The 13767-nt window shown below is 37.2% G+C and overlaps 1 protein-coding gene across 7 annotated transcripts in view; it reads left to right on the top strand.

The window, feature by feature from the left end:
* The window catches only part of SDK1 (sidekick cell adhesion molecule 1), a 417371-nt gene that overhangs the window by 192765 nt on the left and 210839 nt on the right, over positions 1–13767 (top strand). For all 7 annotated transcript variants that reach the window (XM_030001765.2, XM_030001768.2, XM_030001764.2 and 4 more), the window contains one exon: positions 9143–9276. In XM_030001765.2, coding sequence (XP_029857625.1) covers positions 9143–9276 — 134 coding nt within the window. The remainder of the gene's footprint in view (positions 1–9142; positions 9277–13767) is intronic.

Raw genomic sequence — 13767 nt, 5'->3', positions numbered from 1 at the left:
AGCAATGTTTTCCAGTTGTTTACTGTACTCTGTTTCACACAGTATTGACAGGAAATGATGTTTGGGTAGAAACCATAACATAAAATGCTGCTGTGATGTTACGCAGTTTTCTTTTTATTCCGAAGTTTCCAGTGTTTGGCTTCATATGTCTGTTCAACATATGGTTGAATGTGTCCAACCTGGCTTTGCTTTTATGTCACTGCATGGCCTATTTATGACAGAAAGAAGGAGTCACTGCTTCCTTTTTAATTTCTGCTGAAGTTCTGCGCATTTGGTTTTTTAACCAGTGTTTTCTTTATGTTTTATTGTCACTAACTTGAAGTGCTTTGAAATGTTTGCATTAATGGCATTAAAGAAAAGTCTGTGATTGACTGACTCAAAATTTCTTCTGCTGTATTATTTTCAATAATAACCAGGATTTTATGGAGTCCATGGTAGATGTGTTTGTTACTAAATGCTTCTGTATTCACTATGAGGGGATTCTGCTGAAAGAAGTAGTGCAATACCATGAGTTACTAGAGGACTGGTGTTTGGAAAGCAACGCGCACCTGTCCGGTGTGTATAGTTCAGGAGATGTTAAAGCACTTGAAAATTGGAAAGCAAGAAGTTGCTTTGCCTGAAGTTGTAATGACATGCCTGTCAGTCAAACTGAAATGTGGGGGGGGGCGGGGAGTAAAGAGTATTAAGATTTAGCACTTATGTAATCCTCTACATCTTTTGAGTGCTGGAGGTATTAACTATTTAAACCTCTAGATAATTTTTTCAGCATTAAAAGAAATACATACCCGTATTATCCTTTTTCTCTCTTGGCAAAACATAGACACCAAAAGGCTAAATAACTCGCACAAGGCTACGTATCACTAGCAAAACCTGGATGTACTTGGCTCCCAGACCTGTGCTCAATTTGTGCTGCGTAACAAGAGTATATGTCTTAATGGTGTGTGAGTAGAAATAACTACACAAAATCCCTATTTTGACATAGACAGCAAACCTAAGATAGTGTATAATAACACTGTACAATGAATTTGCAGCAGTAACACAACTGCTAGTCTCAGCAAACTGCAGTACTGTACATAGATAGCATTAGCTGTTGTATTGATCCAGGCCACTAAATCTTTAATTATCTTTCATAGTAAAACTTGTTTAAATAAATTGCTCTATTGCTACCCAGTACGGCTGCTTTTTGTACAGATGGCAGCTGCTGAGGTTGATGCATGGGTCATTTGCCACTTTTTACCATGTCCATGCTCTTTGTTTAAAGATTTGGTATTATTAAAAGGAGAAGTAATGCATCTGAAAACTAATGGACTACTAGACTGTTAGTTTTGGAGTGTAACACTCCCTACTACTCCTCAAAACAAATGTGTAATAAGTTATGTCTGTACAAATTTTCCTCTCCCTTGAAACTCTCCTGTTTATTTCAACATACTTGAATTTTGGGTCACCTAAAGGAGTTGAGCGGCTAATTCAGTACTGTTCTTCTCACTTATAGGACTAGTGTGGTAAGTTTGGATGTAGTGTTTGTAAGATGGATATATATTGTTCTGGCACTAGAAGAAAAACAAAGCCTTTGGCTCACGTGATAATAAACAGTCCTTGCAGGTGCTGTCCTCTTGAGGTCTTCCACATGTGTGGGGCTGTTTCATCTTCACTGATACGCAGCTGCCATGAGGTTTCATGATTACAGCCAGACGATTTCTGTCAATGCTCTGTGTACTCAGTGTATCAGTTTTAGCTATACTCATGTGCATGTATTTAGCTGCTGAAGAAGGACTTGTTTCAACTGAGAAAACCAACCAAATGTATTAGGAAGAGATTTGCATTGACCTGTCCAAGATTTGAAATTTTATTTCCAAACTGTGTGGATACTTCAGTTGTTGTGATACAGATTTTTGAGTCCCTGAGACTAGGTATGCTTATACAGCAACAACTGTGCCAAATTTTATTGTCAGCTACACCTATGTGAAAATGGAGATGGTTTTGAATGAGGTATGTGTGGAATCAGGAATAAAATGGCAGAGATGGTGCTGAGGAAGATTCAGGAACATGAATAAACAGAGGTTGAGAGCATCCAGGTAGGCACAGTTGTGGCGTGTCTAAATGTATCTGTTAAATATGCTGTTAAGAGGTTGAAGTTTTCTTTGTCACTGTTGTATAATCAATTATCTCTTCAGTGCATTGCCCTGTGACAAGGCCGTGCCGCTGCTCATTTGTTTTATAGTTAGTGCAGTTCACAGTCATGCCTTGCATTCTTTTTTATTCTGTAGTATATATCTTAGTGAAATAGTGGGATGAAGATGCAATATTCAACAGGAAGCTCTTTAATACTTGACTACAAACCACTATACCACATACCATTATGCTGACATGTTTTATCAGAAGTGAAGATATAATTTGATAACAGAAGTTTTCCTTTCACAGTGAAGGAAAGGGGGGAAAAAAAAAACAAACAGTGTTTGAAAAAACTACAGCACCTTTAATAATCAATTCAGGAGAAATATCATAAAGTGGAGCAATATTCATGTCTGTCTATCTGAAAATTGAACTATAAAATCCCAAATGATTACAAATAATCTTTGTGCTTGCTTTCAGTGAAGTCAGCCAGCTGTATAGATCAACAACCTATGATACATTTTAACTGCAATGTTTTGTTTAAATAACCTATTTATATTAAAAAAATTCCACTATTCTTCTTTCCAGTGGTTGCTAGCTATGTCCATAGCAACAGATAGTGATGTCGCAAGTGGAGTTCAATGTGTTGATTATATGATGAACTGGAGAGAGAAGAAAATAGATGGTCTGTTTACAAATGTCTTGAATGCAGTAAGAGTTTTATAAGAGAAGGAGACTGGAGAAAATTTACTTTATTTTATTCCAAGCCTTTGGTTTCTGTTGTTGGCTGAGTTGTATATTTTGTCTTGAAAGTCTGAATTTTTCTTCTAGTTTGAGGACTGCTGTTGCTGGAGTAGCACATCCAGGCACACGTCAGTGTGGCTCAGTAAGATAACACCCAAGAGCTGTGATTTAAGCGCATATAGGTACTTCTATTAGCTGTACCAAGTCTTGTTGCTTAAAATGTAATAATAATTTAAAAAAATAGCAAAAACAAAGGAGTAGAGTTATGTGGTAATAATTAAGTTGCATTAAATAAGAATTGAAGCTGCTGAAAACCTGGGAGGAGAAAAAGAACATTTTAACATAAGTAGCACACTTATGAGTATTATTCCTTAGTTTGTTACTGTAATTGCTTCTTCTGGATTCGTAGCATTGTCTCTCACTGCAAACATCTCTTTCCTGCTCAGTTATGTAGTGATTTTCTTGGGTTTTGTTTTGTGGGATTTTTTAAACTCTAGGCCAGTAATTGCTTGATTTGAGCATGATTTTAAATATATACTTGGGATGATTCATCTGAGCATCCTCTCTGGGAGCCCCTATCTCCAAAGACTGAAAATAAGCTTTTACGAGGGCAAACTGCTAAGATTTTTATAACAAGACTCAATATTTGATGATTCTGCTTAAATCTGAGATCATATATGTACAGGACTGTTACAAAAAGGTAAGACACTTGTGACAACTTTTGGGGGTTTTTTGAGTAATCTCCTGCGTGTCACGTTTTCTAGATTAATCTTTGGGGTTGGATGGGGTGGGCGTGGGGGGATGGTTCTGGTGTGGTTTGGGGGTTTTATTCTTCTTGACTATCCCACATGCTTAAATCTGATAGCCGAAACTGAGTGGAGGTCACACTGTGTGAGAAACAGGGTTATTTCTTAAATTTTCTAATGACACTGCTGTTTGCACACCCTCTTGTGAGGTTTGCTTGTTTTGCAGTCAGTTATTCCTTCTCAAATACAGTGTTTTGAACTTGTTCATTGAACTGCAAACCTCAGTCTTGTGGAGAGGCTTGAACAGGTCTTCTGTATTTGGAATTCTAATTCTGTCTTCCAGAGTCTTTGAGACTTTATCTGCAGATTTAGTAAGTGAAATCTGTATTCAGTCAACAAAAAACAATGAAAACTTTAAATAATGCCAGGCCAAAGACAGACCCTGTGGGTTTCTACCTGATATAGCTTTCCAGTCAGGTAGTAGATCACTGACGACTTGTCAGGTACGGTTTTCCATCCACTTCTGTTCCAGCCTTACACTCACTTTACACAGAACAGGTTTTGTGTAATGTGTTCATGAACAAATGTGGGGAATAATGTTTGTAGCCTTACTAAACCAAGACCTTGCACGCTCCAAAACTAGTGCTAGGGACTAAGGAAGCCAAGCTTTCCAAACATGGAAATTCTGCCCCTTCTCTAATTTCCTCTTGGAAATATATCTGCTAAACCTGTTGATAGCTAGTCTTCCTTCATTTCACGATTGTATTCAACCTCTGCCTGGTGATTAGGACTGCCTTGGTTATTCCTGTGTAACCTTGGCACTCTTTCATCACTAGAAATCCCAGTCACTTCCCACAAGCACATGTTGTGCCATGGCATAGCTAGAGAAGTGATAGTATAAACTAGCACTGATTGTAAAATCAATGCATTAATTTGTGTAGTTATACTTGGTATTCAGCAGCTGTGTAAGTATAAAATTTTTATTAATAGGTGGTTGTTTTTTGCGGTAACAATATACCTGGACCCTGAATAATATTTTGTGAAACTGGCACCCAGTCACAGGTCTTAGTGTTTTGTTGCTATGGCCATGTTGCTCTGTAGCACATACACTAATATTTTGTGCTGTGATTGAGTCCTGAAAAACATGGACTGTTTGTGGAAGACATGTATTTAAATAATGTTGATTAATAATTCCCCATCAGAATTGGAAGACACATGGGTGGTGAAATGCTCACTCTGTTAAGCCATGCATGCACTACTCTGAGTCAGGATTTCACTTGAACAGCTGTGGTTTTGACTGCAATGTATCTCCATGTTTTTCCAAAAGGGGAAATCCATGGGGGAAGTCTTTCAGTAATTATGTTGTCATTACTCCATAATCTCCCTTTTCTATTAACAACACTGTTACTGTGTGGTGTCTGGCTCATGGAGAAAGATTGGTGCTTGCTGTGTAATGTGGACAAAAATTTGTAGGAGGGGCAGAGAGGTTTTCTAGTAAAAAATATCTTGTAAAGGGGGATTGATATTCGTGTTAGCTGGAGATAATATTGGAAAAGAAGCTTTATGAAGGCCTTTGTACTAAAATATTGCACGCTGGTTCATGAGCAGATGGCAGCCTGCTAAGAGAAAGCCTAATCAGGTTACCCTGATTTTCATTTTATGGTGTTTTTATAACCTAGTATTATCTATTTATTGTGTAATCTGGTAGACTAATAACCTAACAAATCTAACTTTGTGGAATTATCCACTTGTAGAGTAGATTTTGGTACTTTCACATAAAAAACATCATAATGGAAATCCACCTATTTAAGATACTGAAGAGCTCATTTGCAGCATTTTAATAAATGATGCAATTTTCAGTGCAGGAAAAATGCATTTAACTCCAAAAACTTTGTCTTAAATGCCTTAATAATGGTATCCCCTTTGGAAAATTCCCTTTACTTCTAAAGGCCTGATTCATGTTCCACTGATGTTAACACAATAACTTCCATAAGCTTTAGATCAAATTTAGATATTACTTGCACCAGATTTTTTTACAGTATTTTGACAATTTGGAAGGCTGCAATTAAAAATCCCAGAGTGTATCTAAGTGCTAAATTCTGGCTGCAATAAATGGAAGTGATGAAAACCTCATTAGGTGCCCGTTTACATGTTCAGATACTCAGAAGACCTGGGTATATAAAATGACTTGTCTCCATCATTACTGCCTTTTCCCGTCCTGCCAGACCATAGTCTTTGTTTAGGCAGCGTGTCATGAACACAGCTTGTAGTTTCAAAGACCCAACTCGCCTTTCTTTTCAGATCAATCTGTTCTAGTCTCTGGCTGCTTTTGTGGTAAAGGTATCACTGACATGCCTGTAGGACATCATAATACTGAATCTGCCGTTATAACTGCTTACTACTCACAGACATGTATGTTGCTGTTTGTATATTGGCTGCTGTTCCCTACAGGCTTCCACTGAGCTCCAGAGAAATTTAAAAAAATTCTTCTATTAAAATGTATGATTTAAAATGTTCCTTTCCCTATGCTTAAGGAATCCCAAAGGATCAGTCTGCTGAGTTTACTTGCTGGTTGCTCCTGTCTTGAAAATGTTAGATTGAGTGAAGTTCGATATTGCTTTAAAAAAACCCAATATTTATATTTTTCATGAATTCTGTGCTGGGTATGAATTACTGACAGGTCCATTCCATCTGCTGCAGTCGTCTTCCTCAAATATGCTGGTAAACTGAGCAGCCGGGAATCAGATTTTCCTTGGAACATTAGTGTGGTGCTGTCATAATTTAAAAGTTATATCAGACAATGAAAACAAACAATAAACCCAGGAGAACATGTTAAGCCAATTTTAGGGCACTCTGTGCAGCTGTTGTGCAAAAAGTGGCTGCAACCCTGGTAAGGGCTGGGGCATAAATCGTCAGATGGTTTAGAAACATTGGAATTAATGAGTCCTTAAAATGTGACTAATTGATTTTCCTGATGCACAAGGCTCATGCTTGATCTCAGTAAAACTCCCAGAGTCTGCAGCGTGTAAGGCTTGTGTCTTGTTCTATACCTGTCTGTTAGTTAATGAAATTGAAATGTTCTATTTTTCAGAGAATTATTAAGATATCAATAACTCATTTGGGGGTTTCTATTTTAACATTAATTTGACTATGTAATTGATGACCCCAAAGAGTTGTCTTCAGTAGTTTCTTTGTCTTCTAATTCTTTTTTCTATACAAATTAACATCAAACTTTTCACATTGTTTTGAATATGGAATTTATAATATTTAGCCTTTCTGCACTGATCTTTTTAGATTCAAATATATTCATTTTATCTTTAATATTTACTTACACTTCACTCACAAATGTTACATTTTGCTCACATTCCAATAAATATTTGTGTATTATAATTTTTAAAAAATCTTCAATTTGAACAATTTTCTTAATAAATGTATCTTAATTCCCTTTGCTCTTGATTAGTATATGATGAGTATAATGGTTTATTTGTCAGAATTTCCAGCCAGTTTAATACAGATAGTAGCAGTGTGCATCTCACCAGTATTCAAGGATCACCTTTAAAAATTTGGGTACAGTTGCAGCTGACATCAAAGCAGTCTGAAATATATTTCAGTATTTTCAATGTTTTAATGCTGCTTTCTTTAAAACTAAAGTAGAAATGAATGTAAATGTCATTGTCTTTTAATATTCAATTAGCACTTCATTGGAATTTTATCTTTATTTGCTTTATCAAATGTCATATTAATTGCATTTTATATCCCCACTCTGTAAATCTATCACAGTTTCCTTCATTAATTTTCTAAGTCAACTAAGCTAGTACAGGTTCATTGAATACAGCAAAAAAATCATACTGTGATTTTTTTAATTTTTTTTTTAGTAGTTTCCATAATAAAAACTGTCAATAAAGGTAATGTAAACAGGATCTTTAGCTGATGTGCAATGACTGATTTCAGAGCTGAAAACATATCTTTATATTTTTCAGGAGGCTTTTATTTATTGGTGTCTACTGATAGCTTTACAGAAGTTCAGTGTTCTTTGTATCCACATTAGAAAACTGAAGTGATAGCAATAAAATGCACACAGCCTTTGAAAACTGCTGTGTTCTCACTGTCATTTTCTATGCCCCCTCCTATGTATAAAAACTAGTATGCTACAGTAGGAATGTGTGATATCCCCTATTGCTTTTAAATGCTTTTTCAAAAGCAAAATAGTTGTGAATTATTAATATTAACCACACCATGCCAAAACAGGAGGAAGAAATGCAGGAGTGTTCATTGATTGATTAGTGTACAAATACTTTGACTTAGCACTGACTCTTTTTGAGGCCTATTGATGTATGAACTTGTTTCATCCAGTATAATAATTTTATATGTTGTTTCAACCTCATGCTCAAGGATATGACTAATAGCACAGCCGAACTCAATGGGGCTTCTCATCAAGTAATATAAGTGAAGGTAGGAGTTTCTTGCTCCAAGTTTTGCATTCAGATTTCCAAGTTTGTGCCTGTCCCAGTCTGCATTAGTGTCAGCTCTTTGCTCCACAGGCTTTCTCTGGAACTTTACGTGTTCTTTTATTCTTATCTGGTTTTTGAGCTTCCTGTGTCCTGTTCAGTTAAGCCCTTAAATTTCACATGTCCTGTTCAGTCAAGCCCTTAAATTTTTATATGTTGTCTCTAGATTAAACCTTTATCTTTTATAGTCAAGAAAAGACCATTGAAGAATGTAAAATGTGAACTAACCAACCCTATTGCAGTGCAAATGGGTAATGGTGCCTACAAGGGAGTTTGTAGAGACATTTGTTATGTAGCAGCCCTAAGCAAGAATAGACTTGTGTTATACAATGACATTTATTGACTTCTTCAGGCCTACACCAGTGTTAACTACAGGGTTGTGCTTTCCTACCTGCTTTAGATAAAATGAAAACTCTTCCTTCCCTATCTACACACAAATCATCTGTGTATATCAGTTAGGCTCTATCTTGCCAATGTTCTTGTCTGTGATGCTGAGATAAGTAGTGATGCCATAAATACAGAAAGTCTACCTTCTGAGGTTCTGCTGCCTTTGATTTTTACTTACTTTTTCTTCACTAAACTATGTGTTGTTATTCCCTGAGTGTCAGTCTTTAATAAGCTAGCTTTCACTGGTTGAGAAGGTTTTCAATAAAACTGACTTTGCAGCATACTGCCAGGACTGTCGTCAACCCATACGATGCAGTTTGCAGGCTATCGGTCTCTGTTGTCATTTGCCGTTTCTTGTGTAACTTCTTATTGCCATTCAAACTGTTCTAGCTTCACATGTTGTAGCTTTCTGCATGTCACCATAAGCATCTTACGTGATCTAAACAGAAAAGGCCTAGAGGCATCAAAGATCTTAAGTATTACTCGTGAATGTGTTTGAAATCAGGCTGGTTTTGATTCCCCAACATCTTGATTTAGATGACCAATGAATATATATCAGTCTGTCAAGTCTGAGGTGTTGTATGGTTTTTGCCTACTGGATAACATTCTTCTGGTTTCAGCGCGATCTTTCTCTTTCCTAAATAGAGCCATCACACTGGAGAATCAGCTGGTGATCCTTGCAACATCAGTGACTGATGCAGGAGGCTACTATGTCCAGGCGGTCAATGAAAAGAATGGGGAGAACAAGACAAGTCCATTTATTCATCTCAGCGTAGCAAGTGAGTATTCAAATTCTGGATAATATGCTGTCATGCTGAGATTGCAGACAGTATTCATAAAAGTCTGCCCTAATAAAAAGAGCCTTGCTAACAAAGGACTGGATCTTTAATGGAGGTCAGCTTTTCCTGCTTGGTTTGGATCACATTGAACACCTTGTGCAATAAGAGGGACCTAAGAGACTATACGCCCTCGACAAATCACCCTCAAAGCCTTTTGTCTGGTGCTTTATTTTGTGCAAAGCAGGTACATGATATCCCTCGCTGTTTGTTGTGAAGTTGTGATCATAATTTCTTTTTAATGCAGGGGTTTATAATGTATTGTTTTCCATTGTGCGTAAGTAAACAAGTCACTCTTCTGAGTGCAATTTTATTAATGAGTCTATTCCCAGTCTATGGCATTATTTTTACCTGGAGTTATCACAGGGTCCCAGGGAACATGCATTTCATTGTTATTACTTGTTATTTTACATTGCGCAAATTGTATTAACACCTGCCATTGCAGAGGTATTCCATGAGTAGTTTTTACAGCAAAGGGGAGGGAAGAGCAGCAGAGCTGCGGGGTCAGGAAGATGACTGCACACTAAATATACCAACATGCACATTCAGCAAAAATATGCGTGTGTAAACTACTGTAAAACATTTGGTAAATGTGTTTGTATGAAAAATTAATATTGTAAATTTGTAGAATGGTTTGACTCCTTTTCTGAGGGCATTTGGTAAAGGTGTTTTTAATGTAGCAGTGATACAGGGAGTATGTTAGTCTGTTGTATGAGTGTGGAGGTTTCTATTTTTGACTCTACGTAGAGGCAAGGAAGAGGTGACTGGGTAAATTGTTGATGACACGAGCAGCTTTTCTGACCGGCTGCTCTTACGGTTTGGGCTTCTAGAAGATGCAAGACTTCTAGCTCTTGATCAGTTGGCATGATGAGGTGCCCAAGATCTCTTGATCTTGGATACCATTAGATTTGAGACGATCCGTATGGCTTGTTTCCTTACAACAGCAAAACTTGGGAGTCTGTGTTTCTGGGTGGGGAAACTGGCAAATTGCTTGGGGAAATATGCTTAGGTTTGTTTGTCAGAAGTTCAACAAAAACATTACGTTCCTGTGGAACATTTAATTTTGAAGAAAGTATGATTTTTCTGCTAAAATTCCTAATCAGATTTCAAGGAAAGCTGTTCTTACACAAAGAATGGAAGCCCTGTTAGTGGGCTCTTAGGAGTCAGTGAAGGCAGAAGCTGTATGGTATAACAGACAGCAGAAGAGACAAACCTGTGTTTTCTTCCCAGATGTGTTTATAAACTAAATGAACTTCTCAGGGGTTTATGTGTATCTTTCTGAAGTGGAAATAATATTCCAAATCCACCTGTGAATTCTGGCTGTACTGTGGTATGTAGATTGTAAACATTATTATTTCTGACAGTATAAAGAGGTTTGCTAACACTTTAGTAATTTCATTTTTAAAGGAAATTTGTATTGTTTGTATTGTGTGACCAATAACGTACTTCCCACTTTAATTTCATATCTTAATTAATGCTAGAAATAGTCTGTGATCATGCATGCATAACAAGTGCTATGCAAAGCAGAAGGTAATACGGGCATATGGAAAAGAAAACACTTCAAAATGCATATAGACTTGATACCGTGAATGCAAAGTCTATCTGGAATGTGAAAAATAGGAAAGATTAAATGGATAAAAGAAAATGAAGAATGAGGCAAGATGGAAAGCAAAAAATGGATTTGCTTGTTAAACTGAATATTAGCCAATGAGGTTTTTAAATTGTCGTCTTGATATCCAGGATTATTAATGCTGTGTGTGTTGAAGAAAGGCCCTGGCCGAAAGGCATTACAGTGTCTGTAAAGAAAATGACATTAACATGGTCATTCTGAACTTTGATCTGAGGAAGAAACATATGTGGTACATTAGACAGAAGTGAATAAACCTTTTTGGTCTGGTAACAGAAAATAATCAGGCAAAAATATAGTCCTGAGGCAATATGCAGAGAATAGTTGCAGAAGAATGATGTATTTTGGAAGGGTAATAAAGAATTCCAGCAAGTGGTTGGAAACAGATTGTTAAAGGTACATCCAGGTATGGAAGATATCGCATTGAATTGTCACTGAATCTTATCAGGTGTTAAGAGTGATGACACTTGTCGTTTTCCATTAGGACATGTATAAAATTTAAAAACCATTTAATCAAAATCAAATAAACCACAAGTAATGTGGAATATCTAATCTCTGTGTGAGTAGATTACATATTAATTATTGAGTACAACCTTGCTACATGACTCAGCATGCAGCCAGCGTATTGCCACTTTTATTGAGGGCAAAAGGAAGAAAAACCATAGATAATTCCCAGGGCAGTCATCCACTGAGAACCATGTTAGATATGCATAGCTTGTTAGTCCTTGAAGGATATCAGTGTCAGACTTGCTCCAGCCTATAGGAAAAGGACATTTGCAGAATCAGTCTAACAGCTGAGAAAGCCGTAAGCTGTCCTGTTCTCGTCCGAAATAGAAGAGTGACAGTAGGAGAAAGGTATAGCCCTGGGGTAAACAGAAGATGAGTTATAGGGCCTTATATATTGCAGATTAAAGTTAATGCCTTGAATTGGCTGGAAGTAAATGGAGTTTGAGTGACATCTGGAAAATATACTAAACTGTCCTTCAATTAATAACTATATTTGATACATGATGAATAAGAAGATTTGAGGATGTTGAACATGTTTCAAAAATACAGTCTAAAAGCTCCAGTCACGATGAATTCTGTAGTAGGGCTCTGAGTATTTAAAGGTAAAGACTCTTTGTTTCTTGTCAGTCTAACCTATAGCTCATTAAGTCCCAAACAGCATGAAGTCGTACATCCAGCCATCGCCCCCTGATTACAAACGTAATGCGTGGAAGTTGGAAAATAGCTTCAAAAGAAAGCCTTCTGGCTTGTCGGTGTTGCTTCTGCTGTGCTTGGCTTTGCTTTTCTCTGCATTCTGAGGTTGGTCAGACATTGAAAACGTAGGAATGAGAATGCCTGGGTTTAATGAAAATTAAGAGATCTTTAGGACACGTTGGTGTTTTCAGATACATATCCAGTACGTGTTACTGTGACAGTTCATTCCTTAAATATGCTTTGCACTAAAGATGTATTAGCCAACAGACATGGTCGCTCTTTCAGAAGATCCAAATATTGAGCAGTATTTTTCCTTAACAGCTGAGTTCCTAGCTTGGTTAAACAGTGATGTTCTGCATGCCTGCCCTCTAAAACCATGTGTCTTAATTTGAAAGTCCAGGTCACAGCATAAGGTCCAGTCCAACTATGCTTGAAAACAATGGACATTTCTTTCAAGTAGATATGTTTCCACTGATTTCAAGAGGATTAGATCATCTCTGAGGTGACAGGCTCTGGTGAAACAAAAATTATGTCCAACAGGCAGCATATGGGGAATAACATCATAACTGAAATTAGTATGAGATGTCATAAATTAGTCCTAAATTTAACATGTCTTAAAACCAGTTGAACTGTATACCAAGCTAACGAAAATCTTGCCCCCCCCCCCCCCCCCCCCCCCCCCCTTAACCATCTGTCCCAGCTTTCATGTAAATAACACAAAATTTTGGCTAGGAAAATTGGAAAGTCTGAAAGTCAAGAGTTTGGCAACAGAAATGGTGACAAAACTGTTTGCTTTGAGTCAAATACGTTCACTCCCTGTTGCAAATTCACTATTACTGTTTTAGAGGATTTCAGTATTAACTGCATTGCTGGAACTTCCCAACTTAACCAGAAAGGCGTGAGTTAATATGTCACTGGGCTGTCACAAGCTTCTTAGGTGTAAATATGACTTTTCAATAAAAACAGTTGGGAAGTCCTTAATGTTCTTTCCTGTTTCCATCTAATCAACAATAAATTTGATGATAATATCTTAAACAGATCCTTAATTCTTTAGGCTTTATTCTTTCGTGCCCGTTCTCCCACAGACAGACCTACGCAGATGGTCAGATCTCTTCCTAAAGACTCTGGCTTGTCAGGGGGTAAAGTGACATGCTTTTCATCTTACCAGTGTTGGCAGGACACTTAATGATCAAAGTGTTCATTAAAGTAAGGCCATCATAAAAGTCTTATTTCCTTTGAGGCCATACTCTGTATCAGCTAAATTTCTCTGAAACGCTGCACCAAACCTCTTATGGTTGTAGTATGGAACTTAAACAAACAAACAAACAAAAACCAAAAAAACCCCCAAACACCTGATACCTGGTACTTTGCGGTAGGCTGTGCCATTTATGCATGAAGGTGTTTTTTGGAGGAAAGAGGGAGCAGGGGTGTTAAGAGCTTCTTAATAAAACCATAAGGAATTCTAATATATAAGTCCAGAGTTTAAGAAGTGGGGTTTTTTTAGAGGGGGTAAAAAAAAAAAAGCTCCCCATGAACCTTTTTTTATCATGGTAAGGAGCTGGCTGAGGTATTCACCACCATGTATGCAATGTGTGTCCTCGTTACTT

The sequence above is a fragment of the Aquila chrysaetos genome, chromosome 25 (genome assembly GCF_900496995.4).
Source record: "Aquila chrysaetos chrysaetos chromosome 25, bAquChr1.4, whole genome shotgun sequence".
In the NCBI taxonomy this organism is placed as follows: Eukaryota; Metazoa; Chordata; class Aves; order Accipitriformes; family Accipitridae; genus Aquila; species Aquila chrysaetos.
This window is presented reverse-complemented; position numbering and strand designations above follow the sequence as displayed.